The 18,418-nt window shown below is 31.3% G+C and overlaps 1 protein-coding gene and 1 non-coding gene across 2 annotated transcripts; one reads left to right on the top strand and one right to left on the bottom strand.

Annotated features, from left to right (window-relative positions):
* Nucleotides 1-2,787: 2,787 nt before the first annotated feature.
* On the bottom strand, nt 2,788-2,898 carry LOC140870051 (small nucleolar RNA R71). Its single transcript, XR_012147034.1, has one exon. It is a non-coding gene; the product is annotated as a small nucleolar RNA R71 (small nucleolar RNA).
* A 58-nt stretch (nt 2,899-2,956) lies between these two features.
* LOC140862674 (uncharacterized) lies at nt 2,957-13,868 on the top strand. The gene is made up of 7 exons (XM_073265708.1): nt 2,957-3,133; nt 3,346-3,407; nt 3,617-3,741; nt 4,357-4,576; nt 6,312-6,480; nt 6,514-6,996; nt 13,806-13,868. Exons 1-7 carry the CDS (start codon nt 2,957-2,959, stop codon nt 13,866-13,868), a joined length of 1,299 nt encoding a protein of 432 aa, XP_073121809.1.
* Nucleotides 13,869-18,418: the final 4,550 nt, after the last annotated feature.

Here is an 18,418-nt window from a genome sequence, read left to right as displayed (position 1 = left end):
TTTCGTAATGACCTGCAGCAATTGCGGAGGTCGTCACCTCAGTGAGCTGTGTCATGGAATCCGAGGAAGCTGTAATATATGTCGTCAGCCCGGACACTATGCTAGGAGATGTCCCCAGCGAGAAGCTGAACGATCTCAGAGTGTTCAATCTTTTCAGCCCCCTCAACAAAATCTATTGGGAGTTAATCAGAATTTGACTCAATCTCCGAGGCATCAGGCCTTAGTACTTTCTCCAAACGAGGATCCTTCGACTCAGGTTGCATCTGATGATGACTCAGCAGGTAACCGTTAGTTTCGAGTTTATGCTCTTATTCTGATAAGTTCTATTACGTTCTTCATTTTCTTATTGAGGAATGTAATTGGTGCATCTCTGCTTGTTGAGTTTTGATTTCGGTATTCGTCGCTCTTCGATTTGTGTGAATATGATTGAAGGGAGCTGATAAAACTTAAAATTTGTAATTATTTATATGTTAAAAAGTGTGTTTTAAAATTTAAAGTTTAATTAAAATTATGAAGTTGTATTATTTTAGTGTTATGTGTTTATATTTAAATGTTTTACTAATATGTTGTATTTTACGGTTTGCGCAGGTTTGGTAAAAATAAAATTACTCAAGCTACAGAGGTCATAATGGAGTAATCTCAAAACCTGTAGAATCACAAAAGAGGCATCTTCAACTTTGTAGAAGACAAAAAATTCCAAAAACTTCATTAAGATGATCAAAATAATCAAACATCAAAATGAAGATAGATTTATTTTTACTATGACCAGCTTGAAGTAAAAATATCATAAGTATTTCATATTTTATCCAAAAGGGGTGAATGAGTTGTCCAAACACATCTACACAAAATATCCTACGTGTTCTATGTTGAAAAGAAAGGCTGAATCGGTGGTCTAAGGCATCAAACATGCCAATTAAAGTTGGGTCATGGTATTGACATTCAAGGAGACAAGCACCCACCAACTTTACTATTTCACATTTAATGAGCCTTGGACTCTTGCTCTCATTTGGCCTATAAATAGATGTGTTGTATAAGCTTTGTAGTGTGCAAGAGTGTAGAGAATTCTTCATTTGTAAAATAAATATTGTGTGTGTGAGAATAAAAGTTTGAGTGTGCAAGTTTCTCAAGTTCAAGTATGAAATTTCTTTTATCTTTATTCTTGAGTTTCATGTTCATGGAAAGCTAAATCTTTTTATGTCAAGGTGAAAAGGTTTCATTGTTGGTCAAGTAAGATTGTCTATATTTTGTATATTCTTTTCTCTTTCTATTTTTATTTTTACTAATTGATCTTTATTTGTAGGTATAATTTTGGATGATTTGTTGTTATCTATTTACATCAAATGCTTGGTACCTTGAATGTGGTTACCTTGATTTGTTGTCAAATATGATACAATAAATACTACAATAATTATATACTATAAATATATGTATCTATTTATAATAAAGTCATATATATTATTTAGACGATAGCGTGACACTGTCGGTTGTTCTAAATAATATATTGTGATTTGAACTAACATTTACTTTCTCGCATCTAACTTTTACTTTATCGCAACTAACATTTACTTTTCCGCAACTAACATTTACTTTCTCGCATCTAACTTTTACTTTTTCGCAACTAACATTTACTTTATCGCATCTAACATAAAGTCATATATTTTATTTAGACGATAGCGTGGCTCTGCCGGTTGTTCTAAATAAAATATTGTGATTTGATCTAACATTTACTTTTATGTCAATTTATATTTATGCATTTATATATATATTATGGGTACCATGTATTAAATATCGGTTGATATTAATATAGTGGGAACTATATTATATGATATACTTGTTTAAATATTTAATTGTTCTTTTTATGTTTATATTTATTCATCTATATATATATTATGGGTACCATGTATTAAATATCGGTTAATCTGATATTAATATAGTGGGAACTATATTATATGATATACTTGTTTAAATATTTCATTGTTCTTTTATGTTTATTTTTATTTTAGTTTCTTTTATTTAGCAATCTTAAATAAACCAACAATGAACCTTTGAAACCTTGACAATTTTATAATTTGTGTATTTAAAGTTTTATAATAATATTTTCATCTATAATATATTATTGCTAAAATTAAACTTACAACATCCTCTCCGTGGATCGATCTCGTACTCACGAGTATATTACTTGCAGACAACCTACACTTGGGTGAATTACAATTTAAGTTGTAGCAAGTTTTTGGCGCCGTTGCCGGGGAGGTATAAATTAAGTTTAATTTTGTTATTATGTAAATAGTATGTTGTTTTTAATTGTATGATTGTTTGGAGTTGTAAACAAAGTGGTAGACTTGTTCGAGTAACTGAAAATATTTTAAACATGGAAGATAATTCTAATAATCAAGATGATAATAATAATAATAATCATCATCAAGATTATGAACAACCAAGAACACTTAGGCACCATATGAATCCAATAAGAACTAGTACACCATCTTGTTTAGTTTTTCCTCCTGATGCATCTAATTTCAATTTTAAGCCACAAGTCATTCAACTTTTACCAAATTTTCATGGCTTAGATTCTGAAAATCCATATTTGCATTTAAGAGAATTTGAGGAGGTTTGCAACACTTATAATGATCAAAATTGTAGCATGGATACTGTTCGATTAAAGCTTTTCCCTTTTTCCTTAAAAGATAAAGCTAAAACATGGTTGCAAAATTTGAGATCAAGTTCAATAAGATCATGGGAAGAAATGCAACAACAATTTCTAAAAAAGTTTTTTCCTTCCCATAGAACAAACTCTTTTAAAAGACAAATTACAACTTTTTCTCAAAAACAAGGGGAAACATTTTATCAATGTTGGGATAGATATAAAGAGTTACTTAATACATGCCCACATCATGGTTTTGAAATATGGAGAATAGTTTCTCACTTTTATGAAGGTTTAATACCTAAAGATAGGCAAATGATAGAATTCATGTGTAATGGAACTTTTGAAGATAAAAACCCAAATGAAGCTATGGAATATTTGGAGTCATTAGCAGAAAATGCTCAAAATTGGGATAATATAGGCTCAATTGAACCACCAAGTAAAACCAATAATTCAACAAATGGGGGTGGTATTTATCATCTTAAAGATGATGTAGATGTTCAAGCTAAACTTGCATCTTTAGCAAGAAAAATCGAGTCATTAGAAATGAAAAAGAGTGATCAATTAAAAAGTGTTCAAGAAATTGTTTGTCATATATGTGACACACATGATCATCTTACAAAAAATTGTCCTACTTTGCCTTCATTTAAAGAATGTCTATGAACAAGCCAATTATGTTAACAATTTTAAAAAACCAACATTAGATCCTTTTTCACAAACATACAATCCTGGTTGGAGAAATCATCCCAATTTTAGTTGGAGGAACGATAATAATGCACAACCTTCACAACAACCTCTTCAAAATAACCAAAATCATCAAGGTTATGCTCCTTATATCCCACCTCCAAGAAAAAATTTTGAAGATGAAATTCATGCATACATTCAAAAGCAAGAGTCTATCAATATTCAAAACATTCAATCTATGAATGATTTGAAAGAAACTCTTGCAAAATTTGCATCTGCACTTAATATTCATGAAAAAGGAAAATTTCCATCTCAACCACAACCTAATCCTAAAAATCAAAATCAAGAAAAATTTGATCAAGTAAAATCTGTTATTACTCTTAGAAGTGGTAAAATAGTTAATGATCCATATAGTGATGAAAACAAAGATCAATTAAACTCAAAGAGTAAGGATTCAAATCCTGATACTTTTGAGAAAGATGATGCTTTGAGTCCTAAAAATAAAAAAATTGATGATAAAATAAATAAACATGTTCCTTTTCCTCATGCATTAGTAAATAATAAAAAACAAAAAAATGATTCTGATATTTATGAAGTTTTTAAACAAGTAAAAATAAATATTCCATTATTAGATGCTATTAAACAAGTTCCTTCTTATGCAAAGTTTTTAAAAGATTTATGTACTGTAAAAAGACAATTGCATGTAAAGAAGAAAGCATTCTTAACGGAGCAAGTAAGCTCTATTATTCAAAATAATTCTACCTTGAAATATAAAGATCCCGGTTGTCCAACAATTTCATGTATTATTGGAAAAAATAAAATTAAAAAAGCTTTGTTAGATTTGGGAGCAAGTGTGAATTTAATTCCTTATTTAGTTTATGAAAAGCTTAAGTTGGGAGATTTAAAACCTACATCTGTCACTCTTTTACTAGCCGATAGGTCAATCAAAATACCTAGAGGTATCGTAGAAGATGTGTTAGTTCAAGTCGATAAATTCATATATCCTGTGGATTTTATTGTCTTGGATACACAACCAATAGAAGTACATAACGAAATTCCAGTAATATTGGGACGTCCATTTCTAGCAACTTCAAATGCTCTAATTAATTGTCGAAATGGAATAATGAAATTGTCTTTTGGAAATATGACTTTAGAACTTAATGTGTTCAATTTATGTAAACAACCAAGTATTAATGAAGATGAAGATGATAATGCAATAGAAACAATTGTGGAAGAAAATATACACCAAGAAAACTTAAATCAACAATCTGAAGTTTGTTTAGTGGAAAGTTTTGATTCAAAAAATGTTTTTAAATCAAAGTTATTTGAAGAAATTAATGAACTTGAAGAAGTAAAAGAAAATGATCATCCAAAACTTGAATTAAAACCCTTGCCAATAGAACTAAAATATGCTTTTCTTGGTGAAAATCAAACATATCCTATTGTAATATCTTCTATCCTCTTACCAAAACAAGAAGAAGATGTAATAACACTACTTAAAAAACACAAAAATGCAATTGGATGGACTTTGCAAGATATAAAAGGTATAAATCCTTTAATCTGCACACATAGAATTCACTTGGAAGAAAATGCTAAAACATATCAACAACCACAAAGAAGATTAAATCCACACATGAAAGAAGTTGTTAAAAATGAAGTTTTAAAACTATTAGATGCCGGAATTATTTATCCAATCTCGGATAGTAAATGGGTAAGTCCAACACAAGTAGTACCAAAAAAATCAGGCATCACTGTTATAAAAAATGAAAAGGGAGAATTATTACAAGCTAGGATTCCATCTAGTTGGCGTATGTGCATTGATTATAGAAAATTAAATGATGCAACTAGAAAAGATCACTTTCCGTTACCATTTTTAGATCAAATTTTAGAGAAAGTGGCAGGTAATCCTTATTATTGTTTTCTTGATGGGTATTCGGGGTATTATCAAATACCAATATCATTAGAAGATCAAGAAAAAACTACTTTCACTTGTCCGTTCGGAACTTTTGCTTTTAAAAGAATGCCATTTGGTTTATGTAATGCCCCGGCTACTTTTCAAAGATGCATGCTAAGTATTTTTAGTGACATGATTGAAGAATTTGTGGAAGTTTTTATGGATGATATAACTGTTTTTGGAAACTCATTTGAAAACTGTCTTAAAAATTTGGAAGAAGTTTTAAAAAGATGTGAAGAAAAAAAATCTTGTTTTAAATTGGGAAAAATGTCACTACATGGTTAAATCCGGAATTGTGTTAGGGCATGTCATATCTGAAAAAGGAATTGAAGTTGATAAAGCTAAGGTTGATGTTATTGCTAATCTACCATCACCAAACACGATCAAAGAAATTCGATCATTTTTGGGTCATGCGGGATTTTATAGAAGATTTATAAAAAATTTTAGCATAATATCGAAACCAATTTCAAATCTTTTAACAAAAGATGCACAATTTGAATGGACTCAAGAGTGTGAAACTGCTTTTAAAAAAATAATTAATCTTTTAACTACATCACCTATTTTACAACCTCCTGATTGGTCTTTACCATTTGAATTAATGTGTGATGCAAGTGATTATGCTGTAGGAGCCGTGTTAGGACAAAGAAAAGAAGGTAAACCTTATGTGATCTATTATGCAAGTAGAACATTAAATAGTGCTCAAATCAATTATTCAACAACTGAAAAAGAATTACTTTCAGTAGTGTTTGCATTAGATAAATTTCGATCCTATTTAATTGGTTCTACTACTATTGTTTACACTGATCATTCTGCCATAAAATATTTATCAAATAAACAAGATGCTAAGCCAAGATTAATAAGATGGATTTTGTTGTTACAAGAATTTGATCTTGTAATAAAAGATAAAAAAGGAAAGGAAAATGTAGTAGCCGATCATTTATCAAGAATAATTTCTGAATCATCTCAAAATGAAATACCAATAAATGAAAATTTTCCGGATGATCAACTATTTTATGCTACTACTATGCCTTGGTTTGCTAATATTGTAAATTTTCTTGTGACAAATAAAATGCCTTCTCATTGGAGTTCACAAGATAAAAATAAATTTTTGAAAGAGGTCAAAAAATTTTATTGGGATGATCCTTATTTGTTTAAGTATTGTCCTGATCAAATTTTTCGACGATGCATACCCGACAATGAGGTAAGTAGTGTCATTAAATTTTGTCATTCTGAGGCATGTGGAGGTCATTTTTCGTCAAAGAAAACAGCTGCAAAAATCTTTCAATGTGGATTTTATTGGCCTTCTTTATTCAAAGATACACATTCATTTTGCAAATCTTGTGAAAATTGTCAGAAAATGGGTTCAATTTCAAAACGAAACATGATGCCTTTAAATCCAATCATGATTATTGAAATATTTGACAGTTGGGGAATAGATTTTATGGGTCCATTTCCATTATCTTTTGGATTCACTTATATTTTAGTAGCTGTCGATTATGTTTCAAAATGGATTGAAGCAATTGCATGTAGAACTAATGATCATAAAGTTGTGATAAAATTTTTGAAAGAAAATATTTTTAGTCGATTTGGAATACCTAGAGCTATAATAAGTGATGGGGGAAGTCATTTTATAAATAAATCATTTTCTTCGTTGTTAAGAAAATATGGTATTACACATAAAGTCTCTACTCCATATCACCCTCAAACGAATGGTCAGGTTGAACTTGCAAATAAAGAAATAAAACAAATTTTGGAAAAAACAGTCAATCCAAATCGAAAAGATTGGTCTTTAAGATTAAGTGATGCATTATGGGCATATAGAACTGCATTTAAAACATCATTGGGGATGTCACCATATAGATTAGTTTTTGGAAAGCATTGTCATTTACCTGTTGAAATTGAACATAAAGCTTATTGGGCAATTAAAGCGTTTAATACTAATTTAGATGATGCATCTAAATCAAGAAAATTGCAATTAAATGAACTAGAAGAATTAAGAAATGATGCATATGAAAATGCAAAGATTTATAAAGATAAAACAAAAGCATTTCATGATAAAAATATTATGAGAAAATCTTTTGAAATCGGACAGAAAGTTTTACTTTATAATTCTCGCTTGCATTTGTTTCCAGGAAAACTTAGATCGCGATGGTCTGGACCATTTATTGTTAAATTTGTCTATCCTCATGGTGCTGTTGATGTTGAAAATCCTAAAAATAATAATGTATTTAAAGTTAATGGGCAAAGACTTAAACCGTTTATAGAAAATGAAGTTCTTAATGAAGAGTTTATGCCTTTATATGATCCAACTTAATTGTTACTTATATTTTTATTTTATTTTTGCAGAATTGAGTTCACTTCCCGGTTAAGTGGCGGATAACGGTACTCCGTGACTACTTTCAGTCGGTTTTATTTCAATTTCCCAAAATAATTGAATATATATATATAAATATATATTATGGATGAAGCTATCAAAAAACTTGGTAAATATTTTCCATCTGTTTCTAAAAAGGTTCTGAGAATGATTTATGAAGGCAGATGTGAAAGATTGAGAATGCTTATGCAAAAAGGAATCCCGGAGGATATTCGTCTTATAATTGAAGCCAAGGTTCGATTAGGTGGTGAAGTTCCAAAATTCTTACTTGTTCGAAATATGTCTGGACTAGGAAAAAGTACCTATGCGAAGAAAAGAAGGGCTAAAAGGTTAGATGTTTGTCATAATTGTGCCAGATGGACTTGTAATAGACAATGCAGATCTTTGGGATATGTTTCCATAAATAGAGAAGATAAAATTGATTTCATTAAGAATGGGCTGAGTAAAGAGTCATTGGATGATATCTCATTGACTCTTGAGACGCATTCTAGTGGAGATGTACAAGGTCAACTTCTCCATTTATGGAAACTATTCCAAGCGCAGCGTCATGGTGATGGTCTTGGGAATCTGACTAAAAAAGACCCTATTTGCCAATTTATAAGAAAATTGGATGGTAAGCCAACCCTCGACTCATAAATATTGAAGGAACACTGTGAGCCACAATCACATCACTGTTTATACGCATGCATGTTATTATTATATATTATTTTTTTTTACTATTTTTATCATTTTGTTCACATCTGTATTCCTATTTCTGTCTTATTCCTTGTTTTCCTTATAAAATCACTCAACTCTCTCTATATTTTTTAAAAGAAAAGAAAAAAACATGACAGGATCTTCTTCACAAAAATTGAAAAATATTTGTGTCTTTTGTGGTTCTAATACTGGAAAGAATGAAATATTTGTTGATGCAGCAATTAATCTTGGAAAAAAGTTAGCAGAGAGAAAAATTCACTTGGTTTACGGAGGAGGCAATATTGGGTTAATGGGATCTATTTCAACAGCAGCTCATCTTGGAGGTAGTCAGGTTTTGGGTATTATTCCTACAGCTTTAGCTGAAGGAAATATTACAGGTGTTACGGTTGGGGAAGAGTTGAAAGTTTCATCAATGTACGAGAGAATAACTAAAATGATAGAAAATTCTGATGCTTTTATTGCCTTACCTGGTGGTTTTGGTACTTTAGAAGAAATTTTTCATGTTGTTTCTTGGGCACAACTTAATATCCATAATAAACCTGTTGGCTTGTTGAATATCAATAACTATTATGATGGTTTGTTGACTTTTCTCGATGTAGCCGTGGAACAAAATTTTATTTCAGAAAATTCACGAAGGATGCTCATCTCTGCTTCGAATGAAGACCAATTAATTGATGATCTCCAAGCTTTTGTTCATCAACCTGATTCAGCTATAACAAAGATCAATTGGTCTCAACCAACCAGTAAGAAAAGAAAACTGGATCATTGATTCAACATGTCATGAAATGGTTTGTGTTTGTTCCTCATCTTCAATAATTACAGGTGATATCTCTTTCATCATGTACTCTTTATTTTTCTTAAAAAAAAAAAATAAAAAAAAAAAATAAAAAAAAAAATTAAAATTTTAAAAAAAATATATTTCTATAATAATATTTATTTTTCTTTTTCAATGGCAGAGTAAGGAGTCAAAAACTCCTGACACGCATTAGTTTTTATTTATCATCTTATCACAATAGATTAGATTTTAATATTCCGTATATATTTAAATTGCAAACTACTAAGAAAATGAAGTCTTTTTGTATAAATGTTTATTTATTCTTCTTTTTATCAATTTAATAGAAAATATATAATTGATGGGATATAAGTTATAAATAATATATAATTATGTGTTTTCAAATACATATTTTCTAAAACTTTTATGAGTATATAATTAAAGTGATATTGATTGAATAAATAATAACATGTATAATTGAGGGAATTTATTTGTAAAAGTGCAATAGTTACTCACATAAATTTTGTGAGTGAGGGGTGAGAATTGAGAAAACAACTTATAAGCTTTTATTGATTATTAAGAAATGGTTGATTACTAGATTAAACCCATTTTGAAAAAAAAAAAAAAAAAAAGTAAAATAAAAATTGGCTGCAAAGTTGTTTGAAGTTTGATTGTAAAGATGTAGAGTATTAATATCTCTACTATAATTATTAATATAATAGATTTACCTCATAAAAAATAAAAAAAATAAATAAACTTTGAAAAAAAAATGTTACATTTTCAAAGTTTATTGGAGGTATTTGATTATGTAAAAACGATTTTGCAGCCAAGCAAAAAAAACAAAAAAACAAAAAACAAAAAAAAAAAAAAATGGGTTTATTCTTTGTAAATCATCCTATCTTATTTTCAATATTAGATTATTTGATTGTCTGCTTTACATATTAATCATTTTCAATGAGCGTATAATTTTCTTCCAACTCCATGAGTGAAAAACAGCTATATATGAAATACTTTAACCCGAGAGAATATGGAGTTGAGACTTTTACATTAAGATTCCTGATATTATACATGTTATGAAATGATTTCTATTATCATTTTAATTATATTATTCTCAAAGTTTTTAGAAAATATTTATATAAAAAAATTATATATATTTAATATTTTGATATTGTGTGTAATATATATGTATACCCCATCCAATTATATATTAATATATTAGTTGATAATGAGATTTATAAATAAACATATGATCTCCTCACAAGTGTGTTTTTAAAATTTCAAAGTTTGCAAATTTGAATATATATATTAAGGAATAAAAATCTAACTTGTGATTTTATGATATTTTATGATATTTTATGATATTTTATTACTAAGGGACTAGTAATTAGCCGGTTTGGGGGTGTGATAAAACTTAAAATTTGTAATTATTTATATGTTAAAAAGTGTGTTTTAAAATTTAAAGTTTAATTAAAATTATGAAGTTGTATTATTTTAGTGTTATGTGTTTATATTTAAATGTTTTACTAATATGTTGTATTTTACGGTTTGCGCAGGTTTGGTAAAAATAAAATTACTCAAGCTACAGAGGTCATAATGGAGTAATCTCAAAACCTGTAGAATCACAAAAGAGGCATCTTCAACTTTGTAGAAGACAAAAAATTCCAAAAACTTCATTAAGATGATCAAAATAATCAAACATCAAAATGAAGATAGATTTATTTTTACTATGACCAGCTTGAAGTAAAAATATCATAAGTATTTCATATTTTATCCAAAAGGGTGAATGAGTTGTCCAAACACATCTACACAAAATATCCTACGTGTTCTATGTTGAAAAGAAAGGCTGAATCGGTGGTCTAAGGCATCAAACATGCCAATTAAAGTTGGGTCATGGTATTGACATTCAAGGAGACAAGCACCCACCAACTTTACTATTTCACATTTAATGAGCCTTGGACTCTTGCTCTCATTTGGCCTATAAATAGATGTGTTGTATAAGCTTTGTAGTGTGCAAGAGTGTAGAGAATTCTTCATTTGTAAAATAATATTGTGTGTGTGAGAATAAAAGTTTGAGTGTGCAAGTTTCTCAAGTTCAAGTATGAAATTTCTTTTATCTTTATTCTTGAGTTTCATGTTCATGGAAAGCTAAATCTTTTTATGTCAAGGTGAAAAGGTTTCATTGTTGGTCAAGTAAGATTGTCTATATTTTGTTTATTCTTTTCTTTTCTATTTTTATTTTTACTAATTGATCTTTATTTGTAGGTATAATTTTGGATGATTTGTTGTTATCTATTTACATCAAATGCTTGGTACCTTGAATGTGGTTACCTTGATTTGTTGTCAAATATGATACAATAAATACTACAATAATTATATACTATAAATATATGTATCTATTTATAATAAAGTCATATATATTATTTAGACGATAGCGTGACACTGTCGGTTGTTCTAAATAATATATTGTGATTTGAACTAACATTTACTTTCTCGCATCTAACTTTTACTTTATCGCAACTAACATTTACTTTTCCGCAACTAACATTTACTTTCTCGCATCTAACTTTTACTTTTTCGCAACTAACATTTACTTTATCGCATCTAACATAAAGTCATATATTTTATTTAGACGATAGCGTGGCTCTGCCGGTTGTTCTAAATAAAATATTGTGATTTGATCTAACATTTACTTTTATGTCAATTTATATTTATGCATTTATATATATATTATGGGTACCATGTATTAAATATCGGTTGATATTAATATAGTGGGAACTATATTATATGATATACTTGTTTAAATATTTAATTGTTCTTTTTATGTTTATATTTATTCATCTATATATATTATGGGTACCATGTATTAAATATCGGTTAATCTGATATTAATATAGTGGGAACTATATTATATGATATACTTGTTTAAATATTTCATTGTTCTTTTATGTTTATTTTTATTTTAGTTTCTTTTATTTAGCAATCTTAAATAAACCAACAATGAACCTTTGAAACCTTGACAATTTTATAATTTGTGTATTTAAAGTTTTATAATAATATTTTCATCTATAATATATTATTGCTAAAATTAAACTTACAACATCCTCTCCGTGGATCGATCTCGTACTCACGAGTATATTACTTGCAGACAACCTACACTTGGGTGAATTACAATTTAAGTTGTAGCAGGAGCAGTATTGTACTTTGTTTATCGGTTTTGATTAATTTGTATGTATAGCTTCTTTAACCGAGTACAGGGCAACCGAGAATTGATTTCTGATAGTTGTTAGAATTTTATTTGAACTGATAGACTAATGGTAATCCTTTTTGGATGTTCTGAATTCAACCCGAATTGGTTGAGTGACCAAATAATTTAGAGTTTGCTGATAAGGTTCCAGATGAGGTTCTTGGAATGCCTTTGATTCTTCAAATTGAATTCAGATCTGACCTTCGATCCGATATCATCAACTGAGAAATTGAGAAGAAAGATGTACAGAGACTGAATTCAGAATAAGAATATTGAGAATAGTTTCAGATTGCGTGCCAAGCAGTTATCGCTATTCTATCAACGTCTGAATTTTGATGGCATCAAGTTGTCTCTCCTCGATCTTGTCAGCAGTAGATGGAATTTATGTTGATCATTTCAAGACCGGAACTGTTATGAATCGATCTAGATCGTTATCTCTATCGGAATTTGAAGATTATGGGTTTAGTAAGTTTCTATCGCCGATTGTAGAAGAATTCTTATCGTTAGTGAAGCCGATTATTCAACAGATGTTGTTCTTCTGTCTGGATTTTTATTGATTGAAGAAGATATTGATCAGTGCTTTGGATTCTTTATTTCTTCTATACTGATGACCTTACGGTGTTTCGCACTTCTTCTTATCAAGATTCGAGGCTTATTCTTATTCAGAGGATCACTTATTAGCCTATTATCAGAGCAGCTGAAGATGCTCGAGACTCAATGTCTGTTTCTGTACTTGAGCTCGCAACGATCTTATTGATTTGGAGATTTGATGTTGTTTTCTTTCGAGGATAATTCTTAATCTTTTCTGATCTTATGAGTCGAAGTATTTGTGGCGCAGACGGAACTGATTTGGAGATAGTGAAGAGGATTAGATTGTATGAGAATTCGAACTGAGAATCTTTTATCAGAGGAATTTAATGCAACAACGGACGTTTGGAGCAAAAAGAATTATTCTTATTTTATCTACTACAGTTATCCTCATTGACCGTTGTTTCTTCGATTCTAGTTGGACTGTAGATATGTGCTTATTTTATCTACTATTATTGTCTCCTTGATCGATGATTTCTGCACTTATGATTAGAGTTCGGAACAGATAAGAGGTCTTTCAGAATTTGTTTTTGGATCCGAACCCGAGTTGATTGTGGAGATTGGGAGCGATCAGAAATCTGATTTGTTTTGTTGTCAGAATTGATGAAGAAAAGCCAGAGCTGAATATCAGAAAGAGTTCCGGATCAGTGCTGTCGCAGTATTTTGAGAATATTGAATCTTTTGTGTCGGATGTTTCGGTTTGAAACAGAGTATCTCGAGATTGTCACATTTTGGCGTTTCAGTATTCTTTCAGATGATCGAAGGATAGTCGATATTTGAGGAGTCAGTTTTGGTAGTATCAGATGAGAAACGATGTCTGAGGTATCTGCCAATTTAGTGAACTGTATGCAGTTGGTAGCAGAGGAAGAACGAACCGATGGTCTGTCGTACAGAATGATTCTCGGGCATGATTAGATGATAGATACATTGTCAGAACCGTGTCATATTGTTGATTTCCGAATTTGGTTTTGCAGACAGAGATCGTTGATATACCCTTTTTCTTTTGAGTACACGTTTCAAAGACGCTTTAGTTATTCTATTGCAGCTGTGCACTGTTATTTGTTTCAGATTTGAAATGAGAGTTTCGGTATGTTGTCACGGAGCTAATTATCAGTCTGAGTTGGAGATGCTGTTGGAGTATGTTAACCGATTTCTGTAATCTTCTTCTGTATTCCGTACAGAATGAATTTCAGACTCGACCAGATGTTTGAGATAGTGGTCAAAAAGAATTTCAGATTTTCCTTGCTCTGTCGCAGTCTGACATTTCAGAATGAGATTTTGAGTGTATTTTCACTTTGAACTCAGTCTGGGAGATACTTTTGTTAATTGACTATAACTGAGTTTAGTTTATTGTCTTCAGAACGACGGACAACCAGAATAGAAGAGTCGTACTTTAAAGGAGATGCCATGAGATATAGTGCCATACTTGAGCACCAGTGGGCATAATTCGTGATGCTTGAGGAGTTTTGTACCAAAGCTATCAGACGAATATTTTGATAGAATAAGTCGAAGAATTATACGAGCAGAAATGAAAACCTCATTAAAAAAGAAACGATTATATGAGTCACTGAGTTGGGACCAGATTCGATTCGAATTTTGAATGAGCAGGTGAAGTTATTCTAAGGAGACTAAAGATGAAATTTTTTCAGGCAGACAAGAATAACGACAACTCTGAACAGATAGCTGAAGTATTGGAATTCAAATACTGATCTTTGTACTGTGTTCAAAGAGATCGAGTGATTCAGTAGAATTCTACTTTCAGAGGTTTTGGTCAGATAAAAGAAAAGAGAGAATTCGTCTCTGAGATTATTCAATCCTTAAGAGATTCGGAAGATGAATATCATCAATCCCTCTTCATGTTCTTCGAACAGACATGATTGAATAGTTGAGATGTCGAGTTACTTCGATAGATTCTTATTTTTTTTACCGAACTGAGAATCCGTTCCGAAACAAACTGAGTCAGTAGTGACAGTACAGTTGAGCCGATACAGACTTGGGGAAAACATTCGTGAGACAGAGTTCTAGCTGAGGCAATGATTGCTAAACCACTTCCGAGAATTGAATTCTTATGGATGTTTTGAAATTATCTGTTATCTTTTGAGATTCAATCGTGTCGATTTCGAGGACGAAATCAATTCTTAGAGTGGGAGAATTGTAACGCCCCAAGTTTTGATTATTTGAGATTTTAGGAGATTGAAATTGATAATTGGGAATTAAGAAATTTGAATATTGAATTGATATTAGATAAGGGACCGAATAGCAAAGTGTAGAAGTTTGGGGACCATAGTGCAAAAAGAAATAAATATATATATATATATTAGACTTGAGTGGTTGACTAGTCTCCTCCACTTCCTCCCTTCTCCTTCCCCATCGTTTTCTCTTTCCTCCATTTAAGGGGAAAAAGTGAATCTACAAGCTTTCCGTTCCAAATGTTGTACTCGATCCGACCGATAGATTTTTATTTCGAAGGTAGTTTTGCGATCCCGGAAACAAGAGCTTCATTTTAACGTAAGTATTTCTTCGATCGGACATACTTCATTTTTCGGATATTATTGGAGTCGAATGATTTTTGGATATGTTGTTCTTGGGCTAGCATAGATCGTATATTTGAAGTCGGATCGGAGAAAGATCGAAGTTTAGATTTATTATGATTTTTGGAAGCAAATTTTGAAAATGGGTGTTTTGGGATTTGTGGGAATTGGATGGGATTGGTTGAATTGTTGTTGGTTTGGGTGGTTTATATTGAATTATTGTTGTTTGTATTTCCGGATAGTTGAATTTATAGCCGTTATGTCGTCGAAATCGAGTTTTGGACTATCGGTTATATTGTTTCGGGTTGTTCTCCGGGTTTGTTGGAATGGTTGAATTGATATGGAATCCGTATTCCTTATTTTTAGAGTTTGGTTGAAAGATTCGGGTTTGGAAAGAACTTGGAAGCTTAAACCGATTGATGATTTGAAGACGGTATAGTATTCGTTCTTCTCGACTTTGATAATTGAATTGGAAGAGATTGTGAATCGATTTATTCTTTCGATTCAGGATTTGAAGTGGAACCTCGAATAAGGTAAAAGATGACATTGGATTTGATGAGACGATTAACTCGAATTTGACTTAATTCGAGTGTCCAAAGGAAAATCAGATACTTGCATGTTATTTGATTGAATGACCTTTGTTGATTACTTGCTCTTATATGATTTCATGAATGGATTTGAATTTATGAGTAAAATCGTGATAGAATACTCAATTGAATTTATGATTGAAATTATGATTGAATGCATGAGATATCATATGCATTCATATTGTGCCTTGATTATTCGATTTGATTTAGACGATCTAGGTATTAGAGTTGAGTGACTTTGGTACGTGATTTATTACCTGGTCTATTAAAACTCGCTATAATGCTCTAAAGTCTAGAGGATTAAAATATGTCACATCCACCTCGAAGGGAGAGTTCGGTGTGATGGTTGGATATTTTAACCTCGGGATCCCAAACGAAGAAAGAAGAGAAAATTCACCTTTTGATTATCCAGATTTGATAATCTTGAAAACCCAAAGACATGCATTTCATGTTATTGCATTTTGAATTGAATTGTAGTTATAACATGATTTTGTTATACCACTTGTAGTTGTTTGTCTCATTGTTTTATATATCACGATTTGATTTTTTACTTGGATTATTTGTTATGTCTCTTTTACTGGGAATATTATTCTCACCGGATTATCCGGCTGTTTTTTTTTTTGTTTGTATGTGTACTTGGCAATAGGTAAAGCAGGACCGAGTCAGAGATCGCATGGCTGGGTGGTCGAGTTGATAGAGTGAGGCTTTGTTGTTGTAGAAGTCGAATATGTAATCGAACTTAGATTGTATTCGAACTCGATTTGTATTTTGGATTGTGGAACTTATAATTGATGCATGTTCTACTTTGTTTATGTATTTGGATATCATGTTGTTGGAAAAATGTTAGTTGGATCATGTCGGAGTTTTTCCAGGTGTTAGATTACACTTTTGGAGTCATTTTTGGAGCAGAAACAGCAGGCCATGCGCGCCCGCGCAGCCAGGAAGGCGCGCCCGCATGTCCTGCTCTCTCTCGGAAGCCCAAACAGGGCGTTACGGGCGCCCGTGCCTCGTTTGGCGTGCCCGCGCGTGAACCCCTATAAAAAAAATGCTTTATCTCTTGGATCTTTGGATGTTTATCGATAGGATTAATTCTAGATTAGATGATTAGAATTTAGGTCTCACGTTCATCCTAGTGTATCTCCTTGGGGATCTACTGTTCTCTTTGTGAAAAAGAAAGATGGGTCGATGCGGTTGTGCATTGACTATCGGCAGCTGGATCGACTTACTGGAAAGAACAAGTATCCTTTGCCTCGCATTGATGACTTGTTTGATCAGCTAAAGGGTACTTCGGTTTACTCCAAGATTGATTTGAGATCCGGGTATCATCAGATGAGGGTCCGAGATCAGGACGTATGTAAGACCCCGATTCTAATCATCTAATCAAGTGCTAATCTCATCGCTAAACATACACGATCCAAAAGATAAGCAATTAAATAAAAGATAATAATTATTTTTTTTTAAAGAACAGTGCTCGCTCGATCGGTGAAATCTTACCGATCGAGTGGGCCATAATAATCAAAGACTCTGCCCGAGGTAAGAACCCCTCGCTCGATCGGTGAAATCTTACCGATCGAGCGAGAACAAAAATTCATCACCACTGTCTTGCATAAAAGGTGCTCAATTCTGAATTCAATAACATGCAATCGACCATCAAACTTCAATTTTTATCATTCAATCGATTCTAATATTCCATACTACAAAATCAAATACAATACATTCGAATTCTAACATGATTTCAAAACATAAACTAGATTGGCATGCATTTCCAATTCTAATTCGAAGTCTCACTTCTAATCTTCAATCTCATTCTATCCCTGTCGTCTCTGACTCGATTCTGCCCCACCTTTTGCCAAATACACATACAAAACAAGACAACAGCCAGATAATCCGGTGAGAATATAATTCCCAGTAAAAGAGACTATCATGCAGTATCAATCAAAAATATCAATCAAGACATGTATCAATCCAATTTATATATATATCAACTTCCATATATCTTATCACTTCAAGATAGAATTCAAACAATTCATCCAAGTACTGAATTAAAATGATATGCATGTCTTTAAAAATTATGGATTATCAGACTAAGATAATCAAAGGGAATTCTTCTTTCTTTATTTCTTCGGTTTGGGATCCCGAGGTTAAAATATCCAACAATCACACCGAACTCCCCTTTCGAGGTGGACGAGGCATATTTTAATCCTCTAGACTCCAGAGCATTATAGAGAGTTTATTTGACAAGGTATAAAATCTTCCAACCAAGTCACTCAACTACAATCTCTAGATCGTCTAATCAAATTGAAATGAATCAAGGCTCAATATGAATGCATATGTCATCTCATGCATT

This window comes from Henckelia pumila, chromosome 4 (assembly GCF_033568475.1).
Source record: "Henckelia pumila isolate YLH828 chromosome 4, ASM3356847v2, whole genome shotgun sequence".
Taxonomy (NCBI): Eukaryota; Viridiplantae; Streptophyta; class Magnoliopsida; order Lamiales; family Gesneriaceae; genus Henckelia; species Henckelia pumila.
The sequence above is the reverse complement of the archived record's forward strand: the minus strand, read 5'-3'. Positions and strand labels throughout refer to the sequence as shown.

Bases quoted from the DNA above. Each gene is read 5' to 3' on its own strand.
- LOC140862674 (XM_073265708.1), top strand. From the start codon at position 2,957: ATGATAGAATTCATGTGTAATGGAACTTTTGAAGATAAAAACCCAAAT. The intron at 3,408-3,616 runs GATAATAATGCA...ACTTAATATTCA, and splicing joins CCAATTTTAGTTGGAGGAAC to TGAAAAAGGAAAATTTCCAT. The intron at 3,742-4,356 runs ATGAAAACAAAG...TCTTGGATACAC, and splicing joins AGTTAATGATCCATATAGTG to AACCAATAGAAGTACATAAC.